We start from the raw sequence: 15,513 nt of genomic DNA, 5'->3' as shown, positions 1-15,513 counted from the left end.
CTGAATTACTGATCAGACATGTTTCTTCTTTTTAAACGTTTTAAAGTACATTTTATGAGGGATTTTTGAAACTTAAAAAAAACACACAAAAAAATCTTCAGGACGAATTTACAGATCAAGGCCCAAGGCTGCTTTTAGTTGATATTGAAAACTAGCTTGACTTTGTCGTCCATCTTTCCATTTTCTCTAGCGCATCGTTACGGACGCGGGCGAGCTGGCGCCTTCCCCAAGTAATCGATGGAATAATCGATAGCATAAACGATTTCAAAAAGATTTGTTTGTGGCTGACCTACTAGCATGCGTGTTTTTCGGAAGCTGGAGTAACCGGAGAAGATAACAGAAGATAACTCCACACAGGCTTACCATTGTCATTTTGATAATTCAGGTGACTTACATAACTAGAAAAAAAAAAAATGCCATGTTAACTTTTCCGTGTTGTTCTCCCACAACGCATGCAATATTCATGCATCTTACTTTTGGCCCAGTGCAATTACAGGTCAGTTTTACCCTGCTACACTTGATAATGTGATTATATAATTGAATCTTTGATTTAACTGTGTGCTTTTGGAGATGTTTAGCTAGATGTGTGGGGCCCATCTTTAGGCACAGTGGATGCACAAAAATAATGAGCGCATTTGTCTGCGTAACACCGCAATTACCATAACAAACTTGAAATTGCCTGGCATTCTCAACAATGATTGGAATTCATCGTGGACTTATGAGAAGCTACCTCCAAATAACCAGTGACAACAAAGGCCATTTTTGTCTTCCTTAATTCTGCTTCAAGCACAGAAAAAAATAAATAAATCATTTAATATGCATAAATAATTGCTTCATTTGTGGGCTGAGGAATCTCAAATCCACTGAAATAATTGCTCTTTTTTTCCAATAAAGGAAAAAAAAAGAAAGGCTAGAGGAAAAAAATGTTTTTTTTTAAGACAAATAGAATTCTAGTTGTTGAGCATTCAAGTTGATGTCGGGTTGTGTATAATTTCTTTTGAGACAGAGTACAGTTTACTACCGTTGGATCTGACAGAGCGAGCCGTCCACCTGCCTCCGCTTCTTCTCTGATCACCTGCATTACGCGTCAGCGGCACAGCAGCAGCTGTGCTGTGGAGCGGAACAAACCAGGACATGTCGCTGGTGAGGGCGCACAAAGCGTGCGCATCCGAGTTGCTTGAGTAACATCCAAATGGTTAAAGAAAGACAAAGTTCAGAAAAAGTCTAAGGGCTCCTGAGGGTATTGCATTATTCTGCCCGAGTGTTACGATATTTAAATAACAACGAACTGTCCCGTTTCATCTCACTGACGCACAACTTTGGAGCAGAAACTTTCCTCTTGAAGTTCACTTGACAAGGTTATGCACTCATGCTAAGCAGTGGAGTTACTGTTTGGTTTCGACACATTGGCCCGCTGCCATGTTCAAGGGGAAACTGTTAACATTTTTCAGTTGTAGGGAAGCGCTTCCTTTTGGGACAGCATTTATTTCTGTCCCTCTCCTTTCTTCACACAAGGTCCTGGAGATTATTTTTACAGACCAAGGGATGTTGTACTTATGCAGCAGCCAACACCCTTGAACAGGAAGCCACAGTTTCTATGAAAGTCCACGAGATGGAAGCAGATAGCACAGAGGGAAAACAATATTTTGGCTAGCGCTCATTCTGCTGGCCAATTAGACTCTGAGGCCTGTATGATTTAGCACTTCCTCTGCTTGCTTTTATGTGTCGGGGGCTGCTGTGTGGAACACAATGACCCCTGATTAAAGATTGAGCTCGCACTCGGAGACAGCCTCGGCGCCATTCTTATCAGATGCCTACTTCTCAGGACACAGCAACGCAACTTGAAATCAATGGTTGTATCCGGTATAACGTTCGCTCAGGCGGCAAAAATATTTAGATTTTTGTGAGGAAAATGTCAGTCATACCCAAGGTGATTTATTGCATCGTTCTCTCATGAATGCCAAAATGTGTCTAGAAATTCAAACTAGCTAAGAGTTAGAGTTTTTAAAAGTGACTCAATAAGTAATGTGAGACGAGTGGACAGTTCACTTGCCAGTGTACAGTGCAGTAAAGAGTTAAGTCGCTAAAAAAAAACATTGGCCTTTTTTGTTTTAAGGATTGTTTCGAGACATTAGACAAATGGATTGTTTATCTTTTGCTCCACCCCGTCCTGGAGACATTAGCTGGAAGTGGTGGCCGGATCTTGAAAAGGCCGAGTGAGTGCTATTAGGTCATAGTGTTAAATTGTGTAATGGAATAAGTCGGGGTTAAGTAACGCCTCCAAGAGATGCTTATGTAACTGGTATGTCTGAACGGAATTTGATTACTTTGTCTTAATGGTTTGGTCCTCTGAGGTGGTCATTGTTCCGCTCTTTTCTTCAGCAGTTGGAAATTAAACTGCTTTTCGCTTTAGACGCTGCCTTCTTGCTGCTTTTATGTTGGCTGGGAATATTTGAAGATCAAATGTGGGTGTTGGGAGGCTCAACTCGTGTGCAGGAGACCAAAGATAAAGATACTTTTTTTAAACAGGTCTCTTATCTCTTTGTACTTTTGAAAGATGTTTTATTTTAGTATTTCATGTTTCCCATCAAAGCCCTCTATTTCCTCAATTTACTCGCTTTGTAGAATGTATCTTTTGTGCTACAAATGCGGCCAGGAACAAAACTTTGTATTTTCATTCATCTTTAGGAAATTATGTTCTTTTTAATGTTTGTATTAAAACAATAGGAGTTACTTAGTTTACATGAAAATTTGATGAAGAAAAAATACATCAACAAAATGTGCATGGTATACTGTATAGTGCACACTTTTCTCGTCGTTGTTTTTGCATGTTGCAGTGTTATATAGCAACATGTCATACTGAGAGAATTCATAGAAAGTTGTTTTTTTTTTTTTTTGGTCATGTGTACAGTAGTTAGTCTTCTGCATTTATTCTCATTTTTGGGTATTAATTATATCTATATAAGTAACCAGAGTTCTCTTGTACAGTTTGGAACGTTTCAATTTAGAGTTAGAATTATCTTTATTGTCCAAATAAACGTGTCCCTTAGTGCACATAATTGGCAATCACTAAACTAGTTTCTGTAATGGTTGATTAAGCAGCGTATACAGAAGAATCTTTTTAACTGAAACAATATGTTTAAATCCCAATCACGGGTATTGTGTTCCAGAACACCCCCACATAAAGTGAAATCTGCGACATAGAAATACACCCTACTGATCCTAGTCGTATTATTATAGCATTTACAGCACTTAAGGTCTTTAAACACACTACTAAAATGAGGTAAACATTTTTAAACATGTATAATATTCTGAGAACAAGACCAATGAATAACACATCAATATTGCACAAACAATGCAATGATGATGATGAGGAAGTTGTCGTATTACAGTACATTCCCATTTTAACGCCAGAATAAAGGTGTGCTCTTTTTAAAAAATGGACAAACTTGTCACGTATTGAAACTTACCGTCGATAATGCTCCACCTGCATGATCACATATTAAAACTGCGCATTAACATGGTCTCAGCCGTTGTACATCAGTGACCTTTATTACTATTTTTTTTTGTTTTATGAACATGGTTATGGGCAGTTGCTCGCTCTCTGTGTCAGGATGCCTCTCCGCTAACATTGCATTCCTTACAGAAAAGGGAAAAAATGATCAGCAAGGCGACCAGCACTCTGAGTCTACTGACAGAACACAACCGCCAATCAGCAACTGACAAAATGACAGCGACGCTGTGATTGGCTGAGTCAGTCGATATGTGTATTTTCTCTTGACGCGTGGGATTTAAACTCAAAACAATGCTGCAAACCGACCACAAACAGCAAAAATACAAAATTAATAACACACGAAATAATCTCCGTAATACTGGGACTGCAAACTTGGATCCCCCGATGGATGGGGTTTTACTGTCATGCTAAAATGTAATCACTATTATTCATTAATATTCAAGTGCACAGTTTCCCCCCAAAAAAGTTGACTGATAATTAAGGTGTAAAATTGGTGTAATTTACTTACATTCCTGAACCAAAAAATGTGTTTAATTTTCTAAGTTCTCAAAGACACCCATAAACTGCCGCAAATTTGGGTAATAAAACAAAAAAAAAAGTGATAAATGAAATGGAAACAATCCATGTTAAAGTGCTTCATGATTATATCAATTTCTTAAGATGGCTATATAAAGAGTAAAAAAAAGAGGCACCATTTTTCTGGCTCGGCTACTTGAGTTATTTAGCTGGGCTATTTAACAAATGTGTAATCTTGCTTTGACAGTCTAATTCCTTCGGAGGCTTCTACAGTAGTTAGTCAGTACCAACATTATTGCTGACATGATATACACTGGCATAATCGTTTACCTTTTTCGACCGCACTGGTGGGCCCTGCTATATTGTGTATCTGTTTCCACAAATATCCTACACAGTTTAAAAATGAAATCTAAAGCATGAAAGTAACAGTTCTGTTGCTTTAAAAGCTTTATAGATTACTGTACTTCAAAATTACATCACTGCCTTTGAAGCCCACTGACACCCACTGGGAGTGTTATGTCATTCCCGGCAGCCTGGTAAAAATAATTTGCTAAGAAGCTCTTTTGGAAGTTCTATAGGAATATTAAAACACACTTGACTTGACATATTGTTGCAATCGATACTTTCACATCCTTTTAATGTTTGAAGGACTCGCAAGCATGTTCGCTATTTTAGGTCAGTAATGCAGCCGCGCAGTTGTCTCAAAAGACGGCGCAGTGGTGGTGTCACATTTTTAACTCTGCTTTGATTTTATGACGGTGTGTCGTTTTGGCAGCGTGACCCTATTTAGACTCGGTTACAGTCACTCATCAAAATTGTCTGTCCCCATTTTGCCAGGGTGATTTTCTTCACTATGATTCTTCTTCAATGCAGTCTCGGAAAGCAATAACGGTAGTCAACCAGCTGTAATTCGTTTGCCAGCTGTAATTCGAAGCAACGCCACTTTAGTCACTGCTCTTTTAAAGATTCCCACTTTTGTAGGTTTATCTCAGTGTTGACTCTGCGGGCAAATTTCAAGAGTTGTGTGTTATACTTGATGAAGTGGGTATCATCGTGAACATGTTTGATTTGCATCTCTTTCAGTGTGCTACACTGTTCTTTGAGTTTAGGTCATCCAAACTAGACCTTCCTTATTGATTTTTGTATGTTACACTAGAAGAAGAAGTTTGTAATATGTATATTTGTTTCCGTGATTTACACTTATTAGCTAATAAATTAAATGTCTCTTTCGCACTCATGGTTCACCTTTTCTGATCCCAAAGAGTTGAAGAAAAACAAAAGGTAGGGTGTATCATCTATCTCACTCATGCCCTTTTCGCTCTGAACTTGCAGCGGGCCGTTGTCATTGTGTATGTGGTGAGGGGCGGCACAACGGAATGGAGAGTTGCTGGGCAGCGCTGCGCGTACTCGGACGTCCGCCACGACAGCAAATCCCCTCGGATTGAAACATATTCGACTTTACGGCAGCGTCATCATGATAGGAGAGGGGCTGGCAATTGATTTACTGCTGTTTTGACGGACTTATAAAGTCACGGCATGAGGACAAGGGAGGAAGACTTGATAAATAAAATACACTCTACACCACAATTTTGTTGACTACAATGGCAAAAAGATCTAATGTCTTATTTGCTCCGTTACCCTCAAATTATTGTTCCTGAAACACACAGGGAGCCATTGCAGTGATCTTAAAACGAGGGTAATGTGCTCCCACCCTCCGGTCTTTGTCAGCACACGAGATGCCGATTTCTGGAGTCTTTGTAGGTTCAAAATTCTCTTTTTAGGAAGACCAGAGAGCAGGGCATTGCAATAATCTAAATGACAGGAACTATAAGCATGAATCAGTACCTCCGTGTTACCTTAAGAGGATACAGGCTATATTCTTAAGATTCTAACAACCTATTTGGTTACGTTCCTGATGTGTGGAATAGAATTAAGGTCAGAGTCGAAAATGTCACCCATGTTCTTTTCACATTGCGTTTTTCAAAGTCTTCTAGTTTTTTTGTCCTGGCTGAACTGTAGGAAGTTCACTGCCATCCATGACTTAATATCTAAAATACGGTTAAGAAGGGTATCAACTGTCTCTTTGTCATCAGCAGACAGGTTTCATCTATGTAACTTTGGAAGCTGATGCCATGCCTCCTGATGCGTCCCCAAGTGGAAGCATATATAGATTAAAAAAACAAAATGGACCTAAAATTGACCCTTGGAGCGCCCAGTGCGTGACAACAAATTAATTGATCCCTGGTAGCCACAAGAATGTATAGAAGAAGAAGTTTCAATCGAAGAAACTATGTATACATTGACAAATAGTGTACAAGTATTCGGTAAATAGTTAGAACTGTTGGTAAGGGAAGCAGGTGGTCTTGTGTTGAATCACATTAGTTTGTTTGTAGCATAACTGGAGATGTTTACTGAAAAAATAGTATCAAATTTAATCTCGGGATTACAAAATGATACCAAAGCTTTCAAACTGGATGCAGACTGTAAACAGAATGTTGTACTTAGATGTTGTGGTAACAATCCAAATGTGTTTTTTTATTTTTATTTTTTCGACCTAACAAACAGCCTATTTTTTCATTGCAGTCTGTTGTTTCTAAAATTAGACCATCCCATAAGTCATTGAGTGAGTGAAGACAAATGCGGTTGTCATCATTGTTTGTCCAACACAGGCATTTGACACCTCTCATTGTTGCAAACTGTGCGTCCACCATCTGTTGTCGGGTCAGCGTTTTGTACCTGACAGCAGGCGTCTTGTTCAACAATGTTGTGTCATGTCAAGGAGAAAAATGTGGCCAGAACTGAACAGTTCCATCAGCTCAACTGAATGTTGACAGGGATTTACTACACTGAACAAGATAATGTAAACCCAGATAGTGATGACAAGTTGGAGTGTTGATTTGTTAGGCATATATAAAACACTATAGAGAATCCAATTTGATGACCAAAATGTAAAAATGGAACTTGCAGTTCCTGTATTTTCCGTAAATGATAAATGGCTCTCACTTGTTTAGTCCTTTCCTACCTTTAAAGCGCTTAAAGTGCTTTAACGCTGTCTCCTCATTCAACTACTGATGATGCAGCATCAGGAGGAACTGGTGGTTCAGCATATTGCGTAACCCATTAAGACCGGGGCATAACCGTGTTTCTACCACTAGAGCGGGGAGCGCTGTTGCATCTTTCTACCCTTAAAGCCTGGAGAGCATATACGTCATTTTCTTTGTTTTTTTTTATCAAATTCCCTGTCTCTTAACCAATGAAATGCATCAGAATATACAAGTGACGGTGTCGTGAGCCCGCGGACGATATTCCGGAATTCTTCCGAGTCATAATGGCGGCCGGCGTCGATCGCCGGAGCTCTAAAATGCGTAACGGAGGTGATATAGATCACGCGCTTGTGGACTTTGAACCAGTAGAACAAGTTGAACGTGATATATGGTTAAGATATATGTTTGTAGACAATGACAATAGCGATCTTCGTAACAGAATAGAGGATGGTAATTACCACTTTATTTTTTTTTAGAATAAAAATAGTGCTTCTCTTGCACTGACACTTTATTTTTACATCTTCGATTGAAACAGTAAAGATGAATAAAAGCGGGCCTGTGTGCAAGCCACATGTCTAAGGTCTTAAATTCTCAATATTTGGAATGATATTTCTATCTGCTACAGGGGCTCGGATATTAATCATTTTGTAAGTGTTTAATTTCTGGGAGAACTTCAGGTTTTCAAGGGTAATTCCAAAGATGACCTTAGGTTTTGGGGAGCTGTTGAGCCAGGCGCTTCAGGCTTTAATGGGTTAAGGACACTTCAACATGGTCACAGGCTCAGGATTAAAACCTCAACCTTCGTGCTTGTAGGACGGCCACTCTACCAGCTGAGCCATGCCGCACGTTTAACACAATTGTTTTTTTGTTTTGTTTTGTTTCTTAAATTAAAAGTTGTGATTTTCTCTCTCCTGTTGTGATTTCTTAATATAAAGTTTCCTTTTTTTTTTCTTTTTTTTTAACACAACTCTTTGACTGTTCAAATGTTGCATTTAAAATTTTATGATGACTATAGTTTGAGGTTCCACTTTCATTTAGTTGAAACTAAATCGGTACACAAAGGCAGTATTTATTTCAGGGTGTTTTTCTTGTATTGTAGTTTTATTGATGTGTTACATGTTCAGTAGCTTTGTGGCGGCACAACAAAATGTGGATTAGTTTACTCTCTAAAGGCTAACAGATAAACAAATTCTACTTTCGGATTCAAATCATTAATCTGCTTTTTAAATCATAATCCTCTTAAAAAAAATAATGCCATGCAGTGTTACCTGTGAGCATCTGGGTAAATAGCTTGATGATAGTGTGAGTTTGCATATTTTATCAATATTGTGTGTTCATACAAGTGTTGAATCATCCCATGTGTCATCTGATCTCCATGTTGATGTGTTAGGATGCCGGCCAAGATGAGGTGTTACGGAAAAATCAGTATGTTAAATTGCATTATGTAAAATTTTCTCACAGTAACCTCAGAGGGTGATGTGTCCACAGGCTTTATTCTAGCCATGCTGATGGATTGCAAAGAGAGAGATGAATTGAGTGCAATGCAGCCCTCTATTATCTGATTGTTGTGCTGCTCCTCCCTTTTGCATTGTGAAGGCAGAATTATCTCTCCAGCAGTCATTGGCATCTAATGTATGTTTGGATAGCAAATTAGTCAAATGATTACTCTTCTATCTTGTTACATTTTAATCTCTGACACAAAGTTGGTCGGTCATGTTTCTGCTTTATATAAGACTATTTGTTTGTCAGTTTTACCTCGTGTATTATTTTAGCCTGACCTATCTTTTCTCAAATGTCTAAGTTGGTCCTTTATCTCTCGTTCTTCTTCTAATTTATTTATTTATTGTAGTTTAGCATTGTTGAATGGAGAAAATAGACAAGAAATAGAATAGTCTTTTTGTTCTTGCAGCCCACATTGAACACTTTGTTGGTTCAGAGAATGGTGCGTGTTCAAAGCGACTGGAGGCATTATAGTCAGACAGCCAAAGAGAATTTTGGCTTTTGTTGAGCTTTTTCGTATGTTCTTGAAGCACAAATCACATGGAAGTATGGCATAACTCAAACGTCCTTAAATGTTAACTACTTCTATAAACAACTGTGAAGCTACTTCATCGAGGTTCGATCTGCCCCGGTCCTTGGCCTAGAAACATGAAGTCCAAAATGTAAAAGCACATTTTCTGCTTATACAAGAAAATCAATATGTTATGTTTGTGTCTGCTTGATATTGACTTTTTTTTTTTTTTTTTTTTTTTTTTTTTAAATATAAAGATGTTTAATATCAGCTCTTAAAACGGTGGTTTTCTGCTACTACATTGTGTTGGAACAACCAAGTAAAATTTTCCTTAGAAAAAATATATTTGAATAAACAATCACTCCGTTTTTTTTTTTTTTAGAAATCCATCGTGTATAGATATGTTTGGTGGGCAGCTTTTTCTTACTTTTAGTATGAAATTGAAATGAGCTGTGCAGTTATATGACCTGTGGGAGCTTTGACTTGTATTGATACAGTCTCAAAATTTTCCATAAATCCATGAATAACAAATGCTTGTCACTAATGCAGGCATGATTTATGTCTGCTGCAGTCCTGACCAGGATTTCCCAGGTTTGCATGATAGTTTCCCTCCACTTCAATCAAAACGTCCAAACCTTTTTGAGTAAATTGAACGGTTTGTAAATGTCAAACCTCCAAGATAAGGGTTCTCCAGACCTCATCCTAATGTTATATACTGTCATGTAAATATATTACATTAATTGAAACACTGACCCGCCGTAAATGTGAGCCCTCAGTCTGTTTTCCAGAAAGAATATGGTCATAGTAAAGTTCAACATCCACTGCATGCGTGTGATGACTCCAGATAGGTGGCCAGTCAATGTGATGACAACATGCCAAGTTTACTAAACATACAGTATATTCACCTAAGGCCTTGAATATTTCCTTCCTGGTCGCTTTTGTCAAAATTCAGGCCACTCGAAGAGCTTCCCTTGTTGGCTGCGGTGGGAACATGTCTAGTAAAATATTGATTGCATATTTATAAAATGAGCAAAAATTTGATTTCTAGAATTATATAAATATTAGACTGTGTGTATTTGCTTAGAAAAAAAATCAACAATGTAAATTCAGCCTGTATTAATTTTTGTCTTGCGTTGCAAGGGGTTTTGTAGCCTGGTTCCGGCACACACACAACCTGTGTCCGAGAAGCCTGCTTCAATCAAAATAATGAATAGTTGTCATGTGTTTTTTCTTTCCTCATTCTCACACCTGGAGCCAAGATAATTGGAAAAGAATTGTTCCTATTATGCGTGAGAACAACTGACATCGAGATGGGTGGGATTGTTCTGGTTGGTTAAACAATTGATAATTCCCAAATAATCCTGGATCATGCTGTTGTTTTGGGAGACCCAAGGACAAGGTCTCTGGCTGTAAGGTGTTTATACTTAGCAAGAAGTAAATCCATTCCGGATCGAGAGGGATTCTCATGTCTTTTCCACGAGACAGCAGCAAAGTTGCCCTATATCTGTAGGGAATGGGATCATGAATATTGTGTTAACCCAGAAAAAGTTACAATCCGTGCATGCTTCCTTGTTCCCCTGATCCTTCAGCTTTTATTGTTGCATTGGCCCATTGTATCCGAGAAGAGATCAAGGGGACCCCTGTCGGTTTTGGATTATTTCTTTGTAAAAGTGCCACTGTAGGGGATAGAGGATTAAAAGAGCAGACAGTGGATAGGGATTCTACAGGAAGTTAGTTTGCTGTACTCACTGAATTGTTTAAGTGGAGTCTTTTCTTTTAGTTTCTCTTAGTAGAGCTGTGAATGGGCTCAATTGTGTGTTCTGTGTTTGCTTCAACTAGATGCGGTCCTACAGGAAAATAACACAAGGGCTCCTTGTAGATGATGACTTTAATGTTTTTTCATTGAAGGACCTTACAGCTGCATAAATGAAATAGCATTGTTCTACTTTCCGCAGGTTATTTTAAGGGCATATTGAAAACCCCAGCTGTCTGTTAGCAGGAATATCGCTGTGTCGTTTGAAATGCCGTGTCATCCAACATCATTAGACAAAGACAGATTGTGGTGACTATATCAGCAGTTTTCACAAGCTCTTGATATTTGTGTTTCCATAGGAAGCCATGGACCACGAGGCTGGTCGACTCTCTACCCGGAATGTGCTGCGAAGAACCAATCGCCTGTGGACATCGCGGATGAACAAGCTCTGGTTTCGGATGAATACCAGGAGCTGGAGCTTGACAAATTCAATATGGAATCCTCCAACCAGACCACTATGAAAAACACTGGAAAAACAGGTCGGCACCTTGAAATAGCTTTCTTAAGTCTACACCTCAAATTCATCATCATAAAAGGAGAGAATGGGAACAAAAACATTCCTTTCTAGAGATTGGTATTTTAATCGATACGCTGATCAACCATGGGGACATTTGCGCATAAACTAGTTTTGGTTTTCTAAATATTTACCTTTTTCCAGTCTGTTTTGTTACTGGCCAACAGACATTAGAAAACGGCAGGTGTTTAAATTCAACCTGAAGCAGATGCCAACGCAAGGAAAAAACTGCATTTTCTGTATGTCAAAGTGAATGTTGCGTATGAATGTTCTTCTCTCCCTCCAAAACTACATTCACCTTGAGACCACCAGCAGGCTGTTGGCAGAGCAGTAGGTGGCCAACGTGTGATGGTTTGGTCTAAAGACAAATGAGGCGCTGCAGGAATGTTAACATGTCAAAGACTGGTTTTTAAGTTTTTAATTTTTTCAAATCTTTTGTTATGTTAATATTATTTATTATTGATTCTAATGTCAATCTTTGTACGCATTTTTTTCCAGCCGTGGTCGTTTTTTTTTAAAGTTCTGCTAGTTGAGGCTGGATCAAGAGTGCCCTTGATAGTTGTAGCTATAACTACACTGATTAATTACTTTAAGATGCTTTTCATTAATGAGCAATTGCACACATAGACTGAATTCTTCTTTGAGTCATTCTTTCATATTATGCGGTAAAGAAAATGTTTTAACTACATCAGATGTACGATATACGATATATCAACAAAGTGACATGACACACAATTACATTTCAATATGCAAGAAAAAAAAAATCAGGATAGGTATTACATATAAATGTCTGTCCTATAAACATAGCCAGACTGCTTTTGTGAGCCTCTCACGCCAAAATTTGAAACATTTACTTGTTTCAGTGAAGCGAGAAACAATCACCTCCAACTGTAATCCCTTGTTATTCTTGTAAATCCCTTTATAAACACAAGTCCAGCCTCTCACGCCGTCCTTTTACAGCCTCCACGAGTCATGTACAGACGCATTTTGAAGCTTACCCCAATACAACTTCAAGACACCACCGCCGCATTTTTTCCCCCCTCTGCTTCGCTAAATCCGTGGACCAGTGGTGTGAAAACCCTGACCTGAATTGATATCTTGTGCTTTTGGCAGTGTCTCTCTGAAAGTGGTGTCATATTTTGCATTTGATCATAATGAGAGTTGTTAGCCTCCATGACAACCAAGGCCACTGGGACAGCTGAGCAATGCTTTGGGCTGCTTATTTACACAGATGGAAATAACAGCTTTTTAACACTTGCCTTGCTGAGGGATTTTTAGACTGCTTTGCACTGTGAATTCTGTAAATAGTTTTGCGAGAAAATACAGTATTTCGGTTGAAATGATTTGGCTTAACAAGACACTCCGAGTTGCTCCTAATTCTACATCATCAGTAGGTGAGGAGACAGTGTTAAAGCACTTTGAGTGCCCCGAAGGTAGGAAAGCGCTATTCAAGTGAAAGCCCATTTACCATGGCGACCAGCTGGGAAGTTAGAGGATGGTTCCTTCTTCATCTCAAGCTTCAGATGTTCTGAGCCCCTGTAAAGCGCACCCGAGGCCCCGTAAAGAGTGTAAATGCATCAATTGTATTTTCAATTGAGGAGGCAGCATTTTATTACAAAGCCGCCACTTTGCAATCTCAATTAGTGTGCGGATCTGTGGATGTGGCAAAAACAAATACTCCTAATATCACCAGAAGTGGGCATTCCGTCTGACAGACGGACCAGTCTGTCATCCGTCTCTGAGGGACGCCTGTTTTGCTGACGAGAAATTTTAAAGGGAAAAAAAAGACGAACTAAGCATAGACGGAAGTAGATTTTCTTCCGTCTGTGAAATCATAACTAACCTGGACAAGTCCGAATGGACCTCACAGTGCATTATTGACAGAGGTGCGTTTTGCTGAAGAGAGACGGAAATGCGACCCAGACTGCATTGACTCTTTGTACAGCAGGTGGCGGTATGCACCAAAGAGATAGGCTGACCATCCATTATCCAACTGCTTATCTAAGAAGTAATAAAGTACTGATAGGTTTGAATACAGACATAATTTCACAGAAGTTCTTGTGAGTTAAGATTTACATTTATATATATATATTTTTTTGGTAAGAGTGGGTTTAGGAGGTTGTGAAACAGTATTTTTCAGGCCCACACTCCATTTCACAAGGTGGCAGTAATGCACCAAAAGTTGTTTGACAACTGCCAAAAGATGAAAGAAGATGAAGAAGAAGAATTCAAAGAAAGAAAACATTCATTAATTGTAATTTCTGCTTTATTCTGATTTGCAAACATTTTAATCCACCAGGATTGTACCTTTGGCAACAAGTTGATATGGGATTCTAGTTAAGGTAAGCAAAACCATTTTAATCAAATCTGTTCAGATAATGGATGGATCAAGAGTTGGACCATTTTTCCAGATTAATGATAGATGATAGACCCGCGGACCTTTGATCTTTACTGACGGAAGCTCAGTTAAAATAACACGACGGACTGACCGACAGACGATTAGTTTGGTCAGGATTGAAAAACAGACAGATGACGGACGGGTACCCAGGCTGCCGACAGATGACGAATGATGGACCGGCAAACTTTAGTAAAATGCCCACCTCTGAATATCAACTACTTTATTTTACATATTGGTTGGCCCGTTGCAAAAATACTACTGTTCATTATAAAGTAGACGACACATACAGGCCTTAAGACGCCATGCAATTTCAAAAGTCAATACAGTAATCAAGAAGTCAGTCTTAAAAGTTCCCTGCCATTGATTTCCCGATGCTCCCATGTGCCGGCTTTGAGATCAAACTGATTGGCCGCCAGTCGAAGCGCTCCTCAACAAAAACATTTCTGAGTCAAATTTCAAACAACTTTGCACCAAATTCACAGCGGATCAGATGGCCCCAGAGACATTTGCATTGATCAAGGATTTACTTTCACACACTCTCCCCTCCTTTCGCAGGCTGTGATTCAAGGTCTTTTTGGCTTAGCTTCTAATTCCCGCTCTGCTGTTGGAGGGTTCAAATACACCCGGTAGCGCATTTCTAATGAAACTCCCAGGGCCAGCTAGCTCTGCCGCTCCTTGACTTTCCTAGTGTTGAGCACAGGATTACAGTGCTTCGACAGCAACAGTAGAAGGGATTTATCATCTCTGTCAATATTTATGCATCTTTGCAAATGAGCTGCACAATTACGCCAGTGTGATTGGCGGCCCCTCCCCTTGCAGCCTGACCCCCATGCTTTGATTCTTGGAAAATCTCCCACATCTAAAACCCTATTTCTTTGCGAGCTGTGCCATAATCTTAAGCAGCACTGGCATGTTAATGCTGCCGGCAGATTTCTTTGGAGCCTCGCGACAGGGGCTCAGCTCATCCTTCATCACCTGATGCTCTTCTCTGCTCTTCACTCCTATTTTCCCTGAATGTCACCGTTTTTCAAATGCCTCCCTGCTTTCCATCACAGGGTGATCCGTTTCATTTATCATGATTTCACCTAGTCTCTGTGCGCAGCGTGTTCTTCCTGTCTTCTGTATTGACTTGAGGTCTGTGTGTGCCTTTGTGATATGATTACAAGTGGGCCGAGAAGCTGTCTAAATCCCCCTGTAACGGGGGATCAGCCGACACAACACAAGGCCTAATCTGGCTAATGATATCAAGTGCAGACAAACTAAAAGGCTTTAGATACAGAAATGCTTTTATTACCGTCGCAATAAAACCACAAAGGATTTTTTTTTTTATTCTTGTATTTTATTCCCTCAAATCAGACAGCATCGATCAATTGTCATGCTAACTCCGCTCGCCTCCAATATTGTGAATTAAAAGCAAAGTGAATCCCCCTTTCATTCCTTGTGAATGATTTCACAAAAATTGTACAGTTTTTAGTTACAGTAAAGGTTGTTTTTTTTCTTAAACTCAACACTGAAGTTTCTGTTTGTACTAATGCTAAAGTACACAAAAAAGATGAATTTTCTACAAACGTACTGAAGCAATTTGCCGATAAATACAGTTTTTGTGTTTGCTAGAACATCAACACAGTGGCATTTCGTTCTGACACTTAACACAATAAAATAAATGATGCTAGTACAATTAAATAATCAGCCGCCCACTTTGT

The 15,513-nt window shown here is 39.1% G+C and overlaps 1 protein-coding gene across 2 annotated transcripts in view; it reads left to right on the top strand.

The window, feature by feature from the left end:
• LOC147142205 (receptor-type tyrosine-protein phosphatase gamma-like) overlaps positions 1 to 15,513 on the top strand; it is a 104,430-nt gene that overhangs the window by 46,567 nt on the left and 42,350 nt on the right. Inside the window, exon 3 of one of the 2 annotated variants that reach the window (XM_086040719.1) lies at positions 11,198 to 11,377. In XM_086040719.1, coding sequence (XP_085896845.1) covers positions 11,198 to 11,377 — 180 coding nt within the window. Of the gene's footprint in view, positions 1 to 11,197; positions 11,378 to 13,648; positions 13,755 to 15,513 lie in introns of those variants that run through there. The other variant, XM_086040720.1, reaches the window with a different exon arrangement.

Source organism: Filicampus tigris, chromosome 9 (assembly GCF_054856515.1).
Source record: "Filicampus tigris isolate MCC_2025a chromosome 9, RoL_Ftig_1.0, whole genome shotgun sequence".
NCBI classification, from domain to species: domain Eukaryota; kingdom Metazoa; phylum Chordata; class Actinopteri; order Syngnathiformes; family Syngnathidae; genus Filicampus; species Filicampus tigris.
The sequence above is the reverse complement of the archived record's forward strand: the minus strand, read 5'-3'. Positions and strand labels throughout refer to the sequence as shown.